Source organism: Rhodnius prolixus, unplaced genomic scaffold (genome assembly GCF_049639745.1).
Source record: "Rhodnius prolixus isolate KJV_2025 unplaced genomic scaffold, Rpr scaffold_2, whole genome shotgun sequence".
In the NCBI taxonomy this organism is placed as follows: Eukaryota; Metazoa; Arthropoda; class Insecta; order Hemiptera; family Reduviidae; genus Rhodnius; species Rhodnius prolixus.
Genome location: NW_027411592.1, coordinates 28,422,425 through 28,439,995, shown reverse-complemented (window position 1 = coordinate 28,439,995; position 17,571 = coordinate 28,422,425). Strand labels below are relative to the sequence as shown.

Here is a 17,571-nt window from a genome sequence, read left to right as displayed (position 1 = left end):
TAATGGTTCGGAATTTGACAATAAAAATTACCAACTGTTTCTTGATGTGCAACCTTTATTGCTAATTTAATGATTTAAACAATATAAATTTATTGTAAATACATGAAAAAAGTACATTTTACCAACAATTCCTAATTTCTTGAAAATTGAGGCAAATTGGATAATTGTTTGTAATTCTTAGTAATCGCAACAAAAAGATATATATCTAATTCAAAAATGTACAAAAGAATCAGAGCGACTTAAAGACGATCTTACTTCATACATAAGTTATAAATGAGGAAAACATACTTATAAACAACTAACTGCTGAATACGTATGTTACAATTTAGAATTATTTCACTGCTTACCTTTAAATAATTGTAATGTCCTGGGATTTTGAAATATTATTTATAAATAAAAGGTAATATATTAATTTATACAATATAAATAATTCTGATTTACATTCTATTTACAAATATACATCATAAACCATTACGACTTTTTTTTAAAAAATAAAATGAAAAGCTAGACAGAAACCATAATATGAAATAGATTGAATGGTTTAAAGCAACGTAGAAATGCTAACCAATTATAATTTCAATAAATCTGGATTAAACTTTCGACTAAAGTCACCTAGCTGAAGGATGAATTGATGATTTACGATGTTCGAACACACCACCATACGTCCTGAAACATATAATACGAAAAATGAAAAACATTTTCTCAACCTATTAAGCGTATTAACGTCACTAATTCAATCGTAATAAAGCGCGTCAACAGCTGTCACTAATATTCGGAGCCTTTTTCTATTACTTGGTGCTGTGGGCATGCTTTCTCTTCTCAGACATTACTGCCCATCACCGGTCAATGAGCTGAAAGAGGGCTTCCGTATTAAGCGGCTGGATTCAACTTAGGATTTACGAGCGGATGCCCAGGGCACTAAACACTGAGAAATTTCTTCCTTGCATAATTGATTAAATTAGTTATTAGTAATTTCATTTTCTAACTATAAATCGTTTTGTTAACATGTTAGCAACAGGATTTACTATTGTAGATACACATCCATATAAAAGTAAAGTAATTGCCTATTTTTTCAGGCGGGCTTTACATCCAACTATCAATTAGGTTGGGACTAGCAAACCTTTATATAATACATCAGTTTTAATTATTTTTATTTTGTATCGTGAAATTAATATATATATAAAAATATATATGGATATATATGCAAATATATATATATATGGATAATGTCTTTGTTGGAAAAGGCTATCACTGTATCGCCTGCCTAAGTAGTCGTGGAATAAGGTTCTAGAAAGACAGAACAGAATAGATTGAAGAGTACGGGTCTCATGACTGTTCTTTAGAGAAGTCCTGTGAGAATCTGTCGTCTAGTACGGTACTTATTGTTAAGTCTTACCCGAAATGTTCTGACTTGAAGAAATGATTTTAAAATATAAGTAATACAGTCAGGTGCGTTAGTGTTTCTAAGGCCAGAGTGCCAAACAGTGTTGAAGTCGGAAAATACATCAAGAAATATAGCTGCCAGGAACTTTCTACCACGAAGTTGTGTACGATGTTTTCTACAATTTGGTATACAGGCGAGTTTTGTGGTCTAAACCTGAAATGATATGGCGGTGTTGTGTTTGATTCAGCCATTGTTTTTAGAAGTTGTTTGTAGATTATTTTTTCCAGTAATTTAAGCAAAAGGTTAAAGAGAATGATTGGCCGGTAGCTGCTGTAATCACTTTTCGGCCTTCGAGCATTAAGGAATATGATTACTATTGATTTAATACTAAAATTAAAATTCAAGACTTGTCCTCATTATATTCAATTCGTAGCAATGGACTAAAAATTGATATTAAAGGAATGATTCGTAGGGGTGCCAAACATTTCCAATAAAGTACAGTAAATATAAAAAATACAAATAAACAAACTTACGCTAATAAAGATCTGATATGACCACAAATTTCTCTCACTCTAGCATCTACAGAAAGATCAGCCCACATAGAATTCAGCATAGCACTTCCTTGTTCAACTTCTAACATAGGACAGTATCGTTGAGCTGAAGCAAATGTACATACATCACTGCAAATGTACTTATAAATATAATACACCGGGTCTTAAAGTATAAAATTTCACGCATTATTGTATAAATTAAAACAATTTTTTAACAATGCCTAGACAAATGTCCCAACCAAATCCAGTGGCTTTCTCCCCCGAAAGAATCGCTACTCTTCAGCTTCCCCAGTATCGACGCCAAGAATTTGAGATAGTTCATCGATATCACTCGAGGCACACCACCAAAGTTGCAAGTGGATCTAGTGCAGTCGTTATTTCCACAACCAAAATTAAGGTAATAAGAAACTTTCCTTAGAAAAGGCATGTTATCACCATAATTGTGAACAATTTTAGCAATGATTTTCTAATAAATTACTTGTAGAAGGCTTCTACCACCTTATATTTGCCAATGACTTGGCTCAGTCAGGAGGATTTTTGCAGATACTGTTTTAAGAGCCCTAAATAATTTTATGGATAAAACTATCATATCTATTAATGACTATTTTTTTAAAATGGTTTTTCATCCAACAATCGGCCAAATGCTGAGAATGGAGGTGGATAGCAAACATAATTCACTACAAATCGCCAAGTAATGGCATTAAATAAAATCCAAGACCGGGAATCTTATTTTCTAGAAAATATGTCAGTTTTTTGGTTCTAGTCTTTAAAAGTTGAACAATCATGGGTTAAAAAAAAACGCTTTTGCAAAGAGAGCAAATTCGTTTTAGATTTTACAACTGGGTTTCTAAATCATTCATCTAAAACCAAATTCTAAAAACAATTTCCTATTTATCATGTTATTAAACTATAACATATCAATTATAATAAGAATTTTGGGTCATGTTTCTTAATATTGAATTAATGTTATTTATTACAAAAAGAGAGAAGGGTTCCATTTTTTCATTATGCATCGTTTTCTATCTAATAACCAAGTGAGTTGTGGCTATATAAATGGTTATTTTTTAATACTTTCCTAATCAAATTATTAGTATATTTGATATTAATTTCAGTAAAATCCAAGGATTTTTTTTTAGTGTCACGGATTTTTTGCTTTAAACAATACTGTTGTAATGAAAAGTAACTGTGGAGACGTTTAAAGAAAGTACTCACGATTTTTTGTGCAAACATGATGAATGGCCCACACAGCCCAAAGTTGAACTTGAGGGGCATCATTACAAGCCAATAATGATATAAATGGAAAAAATGATCTGTAACAAAAACATTGAAGTTTTAGTAGCATTATTTGAGCTAACTACAAATGATTTCAGAAAGTTTAATAAGATATACATATATATAAAAAGAGGAAGGGATTAGCTCAGTGGTTAGCGTCAACTTAGATGCAGACGCGCCTTAAATTAAAAAAAAAATTATTCGTTTTCATAAAGTCGCAGGGATTGGCTAATTAAATTGCACTGGATCCCACGAGACGCTGGGGTCACAGATTCTAGTCCAACTGCCAGCCCAACGATCTCCTCTTACTACGAGTCACTAAAGCTCGATATTCGAGGATGGGTCGTGCTGCCTGTAAGGCTTCAGGCACTGATGAACTCAGGTTTGACAATTAAATAACTCACAAACATATAAGAATAAAAACATTTCAATTCTACTAATTTTATTAAATATTTTATAACAGTGTCCTCTAGTGAACTCAACTAAACAGCTGAAGAGGTTATTTATTTACTTTTTAGGTCATCTCTTTAAATTGAAACTTCACTTGGCAGCCCTTTACATGATAGTAATAAACTTCAAAAAGATTCCAGAAGGAACAGGATGGCCATTGAGAGATTACCCTGGAGATATTATTCTCCTAAATAGGATAACCTGAGATGTAACTCAAGTTTTGTGGAACGGATGCTTAGGTCGACGAACATCTACACTAGAAGAAGCGATCTTTGGTAATGAGTGTACATTTAAGTACGTACACTTCTCTGAATGCCCACGCTGTGGATGGATTATCAGAAGCAAATACTGCTAAAACACCGCGGTAAACTCTAAATATTTAAGTATACAATTATATTAACCTGTAAGCAACCATCTCTCCTTCAGGAGGGTCCCAGCTGACAACAACATCACCTAACTCTTGTAGAATAATAGCTCGAGGAACTTCACAATTTGTCCATGCAGGAGCCCCTTCAGCCGCCAAATGAGCCATAATACCGGCAGCGAAATATGATACGTCTATTTGTTTTGAATGCAATAGTCCCCTACAATAATATATAAGATGAGAGGAGCACAAAATGAGACCTCAGCAGTCGATGCGCCAAAAAAAAAAATAATAATATATAAACTTTATATGAGCATTAAAGTTATTAGCATAATAATGTAGAGCTTTTAACTTTAAAAATAATTAGTTTCCAAAATTGTTTAGCATCAAAGCATCAAAGAAGTTTCATTAATTACATTCTTACATTCATCTGATTATATGTATAAAATAGATATTGGAATCCATATTTTTAAGATAGACAATTATTATTGACACTTTACAAATTATTTGATAACAAAGTTTCTTTACAAGTACTCAATTAAAGAGACTAAATTATAATTTAGAAATGAATTATTATTTAAAAAAAAGTTATTTATTTGTAATTAACTGATGTAATTTATGCTTTGATATTTTGCTGTAAGACGAATTTAAGATAGTCAAAAAATCAATATTCCTGAAAAAACTTAGGTATAAAAATAAAAGTATTTAGATGCAAATCATAGGTGAGCAAAAAGGAAACGTTTGGTGTCAGGAAAGGGTTAGATGTGATTGTTGTTCGCTCACAAGTCGAAAGCCCTGGAATGGAATAGAGGAAGTGCTAGCTTTACATTTTCTCTATGAATAGCTGGCAACCTTGTGAAGAGTGTTGGTCAGCATTTCGATTAATAATTACGTAAACATAACCTTAAGCTTCTTAGTTATGATTGTGTGCCTGATAGGGGAAAGATCTTTTGAAGCGTTATGTTCTGTGATTCGATTTTTACTTTTAGAATGTGCACAAATATTCTCTAGGTTAAAAATAAAAAAACGTCAGGAGTTGCAAGAACCGAGCCTTTTTACGCGTGGGTGGAAAAGTTTAAAAGTGGCACAAAAGAGTAAACGACGAGCTCCGCTGCAGGCGTACGGTAGCAATCACCGATTTTTGGTCCGATGAAGAAGCTTTGCAGGGCATAGAGTTCAACAGCAACATAGAGGTAAAGAAAAAAGTACGAAACTGGCCTCGAGATCAAGGAAAAATATTCTTCATTGAGGGATAAGAAGACTCGTAAAATGACGAGGGATTACGTGGAAAAATAAACTAAAAATCTTAATGAGTTAATAAACCATATTTGATGAACGCTATTTGCCTGTTTAATTATTGAATGACCCTCGTAATATTTTTATATTTTAAAAAAAATTAATTGAATTAAAAATTGATTGAGTAAACTAACCTTAAAATTGCAATAAAAGATGGTTGCAGTAGGTACAGCCTAAGGTCAGGTACTTCGGCTATGTTATTTATAAGTCCCAACACCTTAGTTTCAACTGCTGCTTCACCAGGAAAAGTTTTCAAAACTTCCAAAAATAATGCTAAACCGCCCTCCTGAAGAAATACTGCACATGTAGTTGGAGATTCATCTGTTAAAATTAAAAGATCTGTTAAAAAAAAATTAACAATTTTGAAATAAAATTTTATAACTTGGGAGCAAATAATGATGCCAAAATTTTCTTTTCATTCTTCATAAAAACTTTATTCTTTTAGCTTTGATGACAACGTAATTTATTAGTATGGTAATTAGGAACATCAATATTTAGTGACTAAAAATGGCGTAATATCACGAAAACACAAAAATAACTAAGATTTAATAAATTTAAAAAAAAAAATAACACTTTGTAACCACTAAAAACAGTTTACTCCGAAAGTCGGGACTGCTAGTACATGGTTTGTTTCTCTTGAAGGTTTAGGTCGATCACTATTCAGCTTTCATTTGATTTGGTTCAATGTCGTATTAGAGCATCCCATCGAAAATTGGAAATCAGTTTGAATTCTGATACAACATTACACTTCATTGCGCATGACCAGTAGTATAATAAAATCTCAAGAAGTTTTGATGGCAACAAACCTAATAATTGTTGATTAATTAGCCATTATACAATACTGTACACGTATATATAAATGTATGTATGTACACGTATGTGTAAATGTATATATAAATACTATTTAATTCTACAGTATATAATCTTAATTATCGCAATCTAAGTACCTATGATCTAGACGAGCCGCATCTTAAGGTAAACATGCATATAAGCAAGCTTAGGTTGATAGTGCAGTTGCGACTTTATAACAAAAAAATGTGTCGCATACATTTTAATAACCAGTGCTATCAATTTGATGCAGATTTAACTTGTCCTCTCTGCCAATTACAAGCACCAAATGACTTATTTCACTTTTTATTGAATTGCCCGGCCTCATCATCACACAGGACTAAATATTTAGAAAAGCATTTTTCTGCAACCCCAGACTACGATAAATTTATTTCATTATTAAGTTTTTCTATTAATACGTCGGAAGAGAAAATAAAAGATATATACTTGTTTTGTACCGAAAGTTTTAAATTAAGAAATTCTTTATTATCTTAATGTTATTGGTTTATTATTGTAACTTCAAGAAATCTCCTGTCTCTCTCTTTCTCTTTATTTGTAATTCTGCTTTTTTGCTTGTTTTTCTGTTTTTTGTTTACTTGTTTTAATTCATGTACATAAGTAACATACTACTATTTTGTTAGGTAAGGAAAGTGTTCTAATTTCAATTTATTTTTATTTTTACTTTAATTAATTTTGTATAATTATAACAAAAGTATTATTTTATGTAATTCTCCATATGTAGCCAACTCCCTCTGTATGCCTAACGGCATAAACAGAGTAAATAAATAAATAATAAATATTTAATTCTACAGTGCGCTTTCTATCACAGCACCCCTAGTTGAATAGTGTGTAAATAAATTGCTAATTAAACTTATTCATAGAGAGAGACCTTCTCCAACATTTTCACAACTAAAGAAGACATTATTAATGATGATTTATAATAACTGATTATAATCATTACTTGCTTACTGTATAAAAGATACGGGAAATAGTTTATCAATATTTTTAAGAAGTCGTAATGAGCAGATTTAATAAAAATACAATCATACTCGGCATGTTTGACATAATCCAAAAAACACATGATAACAACTGATTCAAACAATGAATTAGCACAATATTGAATGCAAACCTGTTAAATTCCAGAGTGCACTTAAGGTAAATTTCATCGTTATGTCAACAGTTCCTGATTCCTTTTTGGATCTAACTAATCGCAACAGTTTATGCATGTACTTTGATTCTGATCCTAATTGTGAAGTTTCGCTGGTTGAAATTTTAGCAGCTGAAAAATTAGTATAATTTGTAAAATATACCTTAAATATTTGCATAATTACACATAAAATAATTTTTATTCTTACCAAGAATACTACATATTGCAACACTCATCCGATTCATTGAAGGATCTTCAAACGCACAAAGTGATTCAAGAACTAATTTTGCGCAGAGAAATCTATCTATAGGAACATCTTGAAGAATACGATCACTGCAAAGTGTAAGAAGGGTATTTTTCTGAAGTTGATAATGACTAGGGAAATTGTTCATTGCAACAAGGCACAGAGAAACAACTTTCGCCAAAACTCGAGAATGTATCCGTGTTCCTAGTTCACCTTTTGTCAAATTATAAAGGCAAGCAGTGGCAGCCATCTGAACACCGAAAGCATCTGGATGGCGCTCCATTCCCACTAATACCAACTACAAAATATAAATAATATAAGTTAAGCACACTAATGTCTGTAAAATTCATTTCAGGGCAAGAGGAATACAATGATTATGGTTGCCTTACAATCAGGGTAAAACATGCACTCAATTCATACGGTACATTTCTTATATTTTGCTATTATATATTAAAATCGTAAATTGCCATTTGTCAACATTATTAGCTCGCAAATTATGATTAATATTTACATTTTGCAATAAATGAAGAATAAAAAACGTTTTCCCGGAAGAATATAGTTAATATTAACGAAAAGAAGCAAAACAGTAAAGGAGTGAGTACAGATCAAATCCATGGAGACAGTCGACAGCGATATTTGAAATACATTATTACTCATTAATCACGACTTCTATCCTTAGAATTGTCACTTTTGCCGGCCGCTGAAGAGGTATTCTTTCATGAGAACCACACATTTGTGGTATACTAGATATCCAAGAGATACCGAAACATACCACACCTAACGCCCAGCAAGTTTTACGCCAAACTAAATTCGGTAAAACCCCTTTTCAAAACCCCAGTATTTTTTTTTTAATTAAACAAACTATATCTTTCTGTCAAAGCGGGTTCATTAAAATTAATAAGTAAACAAGAAGGATTCAACTGGGATTCCAGAAAAACCTAAAGGTATTTTAACATTTTAACATATTTGTAAATCCATACATGCTCCTTAATATTAATAGCTTGAAAATATATAAATAATGATAGCATAAATACCTGAATAATATCTTCGCGAGCATCAGTGTAAGATTGTGTTAAACGAAAAAGGTAGTATAAACATTTCTGAACGTATAGTGTTCTGTTGGCATATCTCCTCAATGATACTGATATCTGTTCCTCATTTGCCATACCACCAACCTACACATACCATCAAAATATTAGAAACCCATAGAAAACCATCAAAATAAGATCTAAAATACTACGAAATGCATAAGTAAAATTGAGAAACAAATCTACAGATAATCTGACAGGTACATTACTATATAGAAAAGAAAATAAGAATAATAAAATTTAATTTGCTTTTGTTAAGAGTTATTCTTATTAAAAATCCCTGACAATGAATTAAATGTTATTTATTTAAAGAATGATTTCCATTTCAAAAAGAGTTGCTGTCTATTACTCTAGGTACAGATTATAATGTTTTATTATTTGCCAACCTAACCCTTAGAGACTTTCTTGTTTGGACGTTGAGCTGAAATAAGTAAGTCTCAAGGAAAGATATTCGGAAAAAAATGTCCATTTTTTTCGAGGAATACTCGAACTGGTAGACCAACAGGCTATTTGTTATCCTTTTCTTGGGGTCAAAATATTAATGAAAAAGCCAATATGTAATTAGATAATAATTTTTCGCTTCCTGATCTGATCAATATTACAAGAGGTGTTCCTCAAGGAGAAGCAGCTAGCCTTCTTTTGTTTAATTTATTTATTTCCGACATCGTTGATTTTTATGAATAAAAAACTTTATTTCGTAGGTAACCCAATCTCCAGGAATTACGATCTATCCATTCTATTATATGCGGACGGTATGGTTTTTTTGTCTGATTCACGGCATGAATGCCAAAAAAAGTTGAATTTCTTGAATGAATACTGTAGCAATAATTCACTAACTGTTATTACTGACAAAACCAAAATTGTAATTTTTCATAAAGCTGGAAGAAACAAAACCTTTTACAATAATCACGTTAATGTGGTTTTAAATTCCTATACATATTTAGGAGTCCAATTCAGTTCTTCTGAAAAGTTTGGACCGGCCAGTCAGGTGTTAATTATAAAAGTTAAATATGCATCCTCTGTAATTAAAAATGTTCTGAAGCGTCTCTATAAAAGTATAGTAAACGGTTCTATACTCTACTGTGCTGAAGTCTGGGCTCCTACGTACAGTCGCGATAAAGTCCTACACAATTTTGTTAAAAACATTTATTATGATTTTAAAAAAAAAATTGCAAAAACCTTCCTGGGGATATACCTAATAATTTCCCAGATTTTCACGGCGATTGGATGTATGGTTTTTGAATCTATCGAGTACAAACAGACAGACACACATTCATTTTTATATATATTGATTTACCTCACTCTCAGAGATTGGATCTGGAGGGAGCATGAAAAGGACTGGGTGAAGTGTCCTGGGATGCCTTGGCTGTGTAAGCAAAGATCCAAAGAGACCCTGTGTTTGGGCAGAAATCAGATTACTCTGATTACAGGCCTATTCACGGGGCACGGTAGGTTTAAAAAGCATCTGTGCAGGGTGGGGCTTATCAGCTCGGAGCCGCTGTGCAGATTATGTCAGGAAGAGGAGGAAACGGCCTCTCACCGGTTGTTCGATTGTGTTGCAATCGAACGTTTGCGCTATGAAACCTTTGGAACGTTGAGGCCAAAGGAGATAGTAGCGCAAAAAGAACTAGTAGGGAAGGTCCTCAACCTCTTTAGGAGGGGAGGGTTCGCTTACTAGAACTAAGAAGGGGCTGGCACAATAAGTCTTTTGTGGCTGCAGTGCCATGGGGCATAGGTCCCGTCCCGTCTACCATCTTATCTTATCTTACCTCATCTAACTCCAAGTCATTTCATTAAAGTTGCATTTTCTGCCAGTCTCAGAGGTGATCAATAGATCTTACTAAGAAATCCACCAATAGGAATAATGTTTTTTGAAATAGGTATAAAAAAAAAAATAGATAATTGGCAGCTAAGCCCTGAATCAAACCTCAACAAAATAGTTCAAGAAGTAGATGACGATTTGGTGAGGCGAAAGTAGCTGTAAAAATGAGTGAAAAAGTGCACCACTATTTCTGTAAGCATGACTGAGTTCAAATGAGGCTCAGATGGGTAGCTCTGAGTGCTGAACATCGAGTAATACCATTTTGTACAGGAACATTACTCTATACCTGAATATTTTTGAGACTTAATTAATAAAAAATGTTATGGACCCCATGGATTTGAACCGTTCTCTGATTGAACAGTTTAGATCCAAATGAGGAATGATGCAAAAAAAAAAATCTTCCTGCCTATACCGTAACAACATAAGTCAAACTTTTAACCACGTAAATATTTATTTTTATGAGTGATTTTGTAGGATTTAATTGTTAGTAGCAAAGCTTCAAATTTTATTTATGTTTCATTTTATGCAAACGAATAAACATTTCTCAACCATAATTTTTTGGGTTAATAAAAATAAGATAAATCGAGAGTTTTCTTCTTTTAGTTGATTATGATATAGTATTGGTTAATAGCAAAAAAAAGAAGACATAATTACCTGCAAATTGGGGGAGTAAGCTGGATTTTTTGGATCCGTAAAACAATCATCCATACAAATGTCACAATGAACAAGCCCAAGATATTTTAAATCTTTGTGATACCACAAGAAATCATACAATTCATTCCTACCAATTTCTCCTTTACCTGTAAATTATAAACAAAAAATAAAATTAATTAAATGAGAAATAATATTTATGTACAAACAGAATAGTCAGTTTTTATGTCGTGAAACTTTAATCTGTTTTGTTTACTTATTTCGTGCAGTGTTTCTTTTTCTGAAAGACAGTTTCATTCCCAGAGCAATTTTACACTCAGTAAATTAAAAAAGAGAAAAATTATTGTAATTATAAGCTTACCCTGACACTTAATTCATAAATTTATAATTTTATTATTGAATATTTTTGTATTTTTAGTTATTTCCTTTTGTTAAAATATAAAAAAAATATTTTCGAGTTAGATGGACCAAGGTGATGTAGATACAGAGTCAGTGTAAGTGATGACGCTTGTATAACTGCATTGTCACAGAATCCCCCCCCCAAAAAAAAAAACCTTCATCGCCTTTCCTCTAAATAAAGTTAAGAAAAAAAAAACACCTTAAAGGCAAAATATTGAAAATATTTGAATCACAATTCTTTCACTAATTTATTTTTTTACTAACGTCCAAGAAGGCTCTTGGCATTCTCAAAAAAGCCTCTTTCATTCTTTCTATCCTAAGCCAGCCTCTAATTTTTTTCTTTCAGCATCTTTCACCAAGCTCCTTTAAATATTTTTCCACCCACAGAACATCGACTTCTTACTTAATGGTTTCCTTCCATTCTTACAAGATGCTTGATTCCAGAATTGGGCAAAAATTTAATCAATTAAAATGCAATTGAATTAAACCGAAATTTAATTTTAATCATGATTAAAATTAAAAAATTTAATCGACCAAAATTAGTTGATTGAAATTAAATTCATTTTTAATTTAATTGGAATTTAATCAATTAAAATTTTTAATCATAACTAAAAATTATGATTAAAATTAAAATTAAATAATCAGAATTTTAATTGATTGAATTAAATTCCAAATTTAGTTTTAATCACTTAAAGACAATTAAATTTTTCAATTTAATGACAATCTGTGAAATTAAATTTTTAAAACCAAACATTGCCAATGGTTAAACCAGAATCGGGCCAATGCACCTTTATTCAGCCTAGATGGTGCCTCTTCTCTACCAATATTATCACCATTCTCAAACTTGGCACCTTCATTCTACCAGTCTGGTGTTTCATCTATATCATTATTACCACTTTTCTCAAACTCGGCACCTTTATTTCACTTCTTGAACCTATTGTGAATAAAGTGGCATTTGGAATTTTATGTAGATTTGTATTTTAGAGGTATCGACGCTGTGCATCTTTAGGTGAGGAGTTCGCCCCACGTGAGTAACGCCCCCTTAAAACATTCATTCTAATTACTAAAATATTACTGCATTTTTTTTTTTTTTTTTTGGCTTTAGCTTACACACTATATAGCCAATTACTGCATTTACTACATCATACCATTATTTATTACAATTTTATTGAATCAGATAAATGTGACGAAAATTTCAGCAATATTTATAAAAATTTATAATTTAAGATAACTATTTAGATATTTTATTAACTGCTTTATCATGAGTCTCTCCTTTTCAAAAAAGCGAATGCTTAACTCTTTAAGTGCTGGATATTCGGCTAGAAAATTATAAGTATTCTCTGGCAACGGCATATCGCACAAACAACAGAGGGAACTGTCACCATCTCTAAAAAATAGGTCTAGAGAGTCTCCAACTAGGTTGAATGTGAGTGTAAGGTGGTCCTATAGAAGTCTTGAGAATCTCCAACATAGTTAAATGTTAGTGTAATATGAACCTATATAAATCTTGTGAGTGGTCATCATGGTTACATGTGAGTGCAAGTTGGTCCTATATAAGTCTTGAGAGTTACCAACGTGGTTGAATGTGAGTACAAGGTGGTCCTGTATACGTCTAGAGAGTCATACGCTTGTGAAAAAGTCTAAGTCTACAAAAAGTTACGAAAAGTATTAATTGAAGACGCTCAGAAAAATGGCCGCGTCAAAACGTGGTCAGAACCATTGGTTGAAAAGCCATAAAAGTGGATGATTAAATTAGTTTGATTAACGATTGAAATTGAAGTAATTCGGTGATTAAAATTAAGGTTCAATTAAATTCTCAGATTTAATCATAATTTTTTTAGTTTGATTAACGATTAAATTTGAAATTTAATTGATTAAATAATTTCCATGTTATTAAAAGTACGATTAAATTTATAATTTTTTTTTTTTTTTTGAATCAGTGCCCAACTCTGCCTGATTCACTTTATGTTACCACTATTTCTTGATCTTCGGACAAATCACTAAGTGCCCAATTAGGCCTATAGTTCTATATGCTCCCTTCATTTACCGGGCCGAAGATCCTTCTTACGATTTTCCTTTCTCAGAAACTTAAACGGCGCTTATCTTCGTAGTCATATTTATCTATTTATTCAAGAACGAATTAAGATCACTTTAATTTTGTATCCTCAAGCATATTTTAAACAAAGGAACTGATATTTTCAACATAATATGTTTCCAAGAGAAAGGAAAAGAAGATAAAATCAATAAATATAGTACCTGATATATCCAAAGACGTCAAATGTGGTAAACACTCGGGAGACTTCAAAAACTGGACCATTTTTGCAGCACCAGGTACAAGCACTTCTAATGTATAATTATCTTTTTCTTCAGATACATCAAGTGTTCGTAGCTCAGAAAGTTCTAGTATAACATCTTCGCATGCAGGCACTTTAATAAACTTAAGACGAATTTCAATAAATATTAATGTTTTTATTTACTAACTTAGTAACAACTGTTGCCACTAAAAAAATACTGATTTACCTTCAAGTTATACATTCTTAAGTGCTTCAGTCTTTGTCTACATTTTCGTAGTGGTGATATATCATCAACTCTAGTACTTGAAATATCTAAACTCTCAAGTAACGGTAAATCCTCAACAACAATATCTAGAGCATGCCTATTAAATTCTGTACCACTTACATCAAGGCAATGCAAAGACTTTAACTTAGATAATGCTATCATAACGCAATGCCTAAAATTAATTAAATAAAATTCATTAAAAATTAATTAAAGTATTATAAAACATCCCATTAGGCCTTTATTTACAGGTGACATTCAAATTCTTTTTATAAAATGTTAGTTTAGGAAACAAGCTTTCCTCAAAATTAAGCCTTAAGGTAAAACACCTACGTGAAAAACGAATCACTGTTTTGATATGTTACTTAACTTGTAAAGACAGATCCTGTAAACGCAATAAAACGAACACATAAGAAATATTCGCCATAAATCTAACAACTATTTATTCAGCAAACAACAAACAGATTTGCTATATTTCCAAAACTGAATGCTATGATACACTAAGTTGATCTCTTTCAGCACTTTTTCTTTAGAAATTATTATTAAGATTTCCATAATTTTAACTTACTTTCATCAATGAGTAAAGATCCTGTAATCATTATTAGATAAAATAATTGTACTATACGCACCTTGAGCCTTCTGAAAAAGTACTCCTTGCAACATTTAAAGAGCGTAAATTATGTAGTGTCCATTCACTAAGACATGTTATTAAATCGTTTACCGAAAATTTTAATCCACATGCCTCTAAGTCTATTATTTTATGACCTTTAAAAATTTTCATTCTCTCTTTAGATAAATTCGAAGCATTGGGGATCGAAACATGCCTGCACATATTAAACGGATGAAATATTATTGTTAGCCATAAACAAACACTATTAAGAACCAATAATAAAACTGGAATAGCAAATACGATCTTTAAAAAGAAAGAAAATGTTAATTATTTTTTAAAACCGTAAAATACCAGAAGGAAATGAAACTGAAATAAAATGAATTTGGGAAGAAAGATTATTTATTGCTAATTTCTGTCAAAATTTGGCTTTTTATTAACGCAAGCTTCCCACCTAGGGACTCAATCATCTTTATAGCTGTGGAACATATTTTACAGAAACAGATTACAATACACATTTATTTGGTGATACAAAAAATGTTTACCTTTACCTATGAACAATTAAATTTGTTTTACATTAAGGGTGTAAACCACAAAGGTTGTCTTTGGTCCTACCCTGTTTAGGTACTCCGATCCTAAATATGTTCTGAGTCCAAAATCTTATTAAAATATTTTTGTAAACTTCAAAGCCTTGAGGAGGTATGTGTTAGAAAAATTAAAGCATAAATCCATCTGGACCGGTGTTTTGATTTTTTTTTTAATAATTAATAATTAGTAAAATTTCATTTAAAGAAAAAGAGTTATCAGAAAAGGGATCGACAGCATCGGAGAATATAATTAGAGATAGGTAATGGAGAGGTATAACTGTTTAAGTAAGAATTCAAAATTAAAATATCAATCAAGTCTGTTGACTTGAAGGTGATGTTACTTAGCTCCGCTCGTAAGTTAAGTGTCTTATCGTATCAAGATAACATATTAACAATCTGTTATTTTCAATAAGATCATTGCATTGAAAGCGAAAAAAAAAGAAATAAAAGCGCTGATGGATATCATTTCCCTGGAATTTCTTTTTTCTTGGGCCCTTTGGCAAAAATAATTGAACTGAAATTCCATACATGAAATGGAATAACCTCTATTGATCGTAAAAAGCAGAAGAAGACACCAATTAAATAAAGAGAAAACTCCCGGCGACCAACTAATTTTATATACAGGGTGAACCAGTAAGTAATATCCATAGGCCTAATGTGTGTAGTACATCTAAAGTGGAGATCAACGATGTATTGGCCAAATTCATATTTTCCATTGTTCTTGAGTGACGTCTCTTACTTTTTTTTTCTAAAACCATTACTTTTTTGCAATAAAAATGTTATTACTCAGAAAGTTTTAGTCCGAATTCGATTCTGATTACATGGTTAGAAAGACAGATAAATTTTCTAAAAATTGACACTCTTTTGAAGCATAAATTATTCTCCAAACAGCCTCAATCTTCTTCCGAATACTGGAAAAATAAAAGTAATCGAAATTTGTAAGAAAACTCATTAGGCCCTTATGTGATCATTATCAGACCTAGGTGCTGGCACTTTTTATAAAAATTTCCTTGTCTAATGGGCTTTCTGACTGAATATCGTTTTCCAGAATTCCTTTTATCTTCGTATGAGTTTTCAATGAATTAAACAACAAACAACTTGATAAACTAACACTGTTGTGTGCTCGTGAACAAGTTTTCTTACAAATCAACGTAATTTCTTCTACAGGAATTATTATCATAAGTGACCGATAAAGCAAGCGATTTTTTTCATAATTTACCAGACTAACATAAAAAAACTTCCAAGAAATCTTCCTTACAGAGAAAATATAATGTAAACTGAGGGAGATAAGAACTGGGTATCGCTGATTGAAAAAACCATTCCTTAGCCGATTTCAGATCGCTCACCGATCATAGCTATGTAAACAGCAACCTCAATCGTTTAGGACTAATTACAAGTCTATGCGTGGCATATGTCATGTTATAGAAAGAGAACGCTTTGACTTATGCCCAGCTTTGACTGAAATTAAAAAAGACAAACAACATCCCTGACATATGGACCAGAAGGTCCATTCAGTACTTGGCTGCAAGAACACGTCTGGAGGAAGCAACGCAAGGGCCACTTTTGTCGTAGGAGAAAAATGCTTATAATACAAAGCATTCCGATTCCAATGTGTGATCATTTAACTGGAACTCGCCGAGAGCAATTTATTTATTGCTCGCTTTAAGGAAACTATCCTGCACTTCATAAACCAACTGGGCTCAAGGGAGCAACAGTAAGTAGGTCTTACAGAATGTAATCGATTTGACTTTATAGTGTACCATTACATTTCTAAGATTATATAATTTTAAAAAAAATAATACCTAAGTCTTGTGTTCTCTGGGTCGAATAAAGTTAATGTCTGGTCTGATAATTTTCCTTTTAAACACAATGTTCTTAGTAGTTGGTCTGATATTTCAGAAGGGAAGTACACATGACTTTCTCTAAAACCAAATTTTACTTCATCGAAACTCCACTTTACATCTTGTTGTGTCTTATTAGATTCATTATAGTCAGCATTAGAAGTGGAAGCCTCTTGATGGGCTTTCTTTCTTCGAGTAACTGTCTCACACAATTCAAATATATGATCACAAATGCAATTTACGCAAACATCTTGTAGAGAAGAGGGCGATATATACATTATGTAACTCCACGCAAATTTGTTAACTATTTTGATTTATGTCAAATCAAACATTTACTCTTAAAAAAAAAATAAAACCATCAGCTGGCATGCACTCCCGGAGGAATCAAAAACGCAGCAATACCTAACGTTGCTTCTATATTTAATAAAAGAATTTGAATCGCAGAAAACAAAGATCTTTAAAAAAGTTCTTGGCTTAAAAAAAA

General features: G+C 31.8%; 1 protein-coding gene across 1 annotated transcript; it reads right to left on the bottom strand.

Annotated features, from left to right (window-relative positions):
• Nucleotides 1–35: 35 nt before the first annotated feature.
• Nucleotides 36–17,568, bottom strand: LOC141449401 (protein zyg-11 homolog B-like). Its single transcript, XM_074118829.1, has 13 exons — nucleotides 17,049–17,568; nucleotides 14,682–14,876; nucleotides 14,017–14,227; nucleotides 13,753–13,933; nucleotides 11,101–11,246; nucleotides 8,571–8,711; nucleotides 7,501–7,834; nucleotides 7,275–7,424; nucleotides 5,452–5,638; nucleotides 4,059–4,241; nucleotides 3,148–3,245; nucleotides 1,918–2,041; nucleotides 36–666 (listed from the first exon to the last, which is right to left on the bottom strand). The coding sequence occupies exons 1-13, from the start codon at nucleotides 17,363–17,365 to the stop codon at nucleotides 609–611; spliced, it is 2,325 nt and encodes a 774-aa protein (XP_073974930.1). The 5' UTR covers nucleotides 17,366–17,568; the 3' UTR covers nucleotides 36–608.
• Between the last annotated feature and the right edge of the window lie 3 nt (nucleotides 17,569–17,571).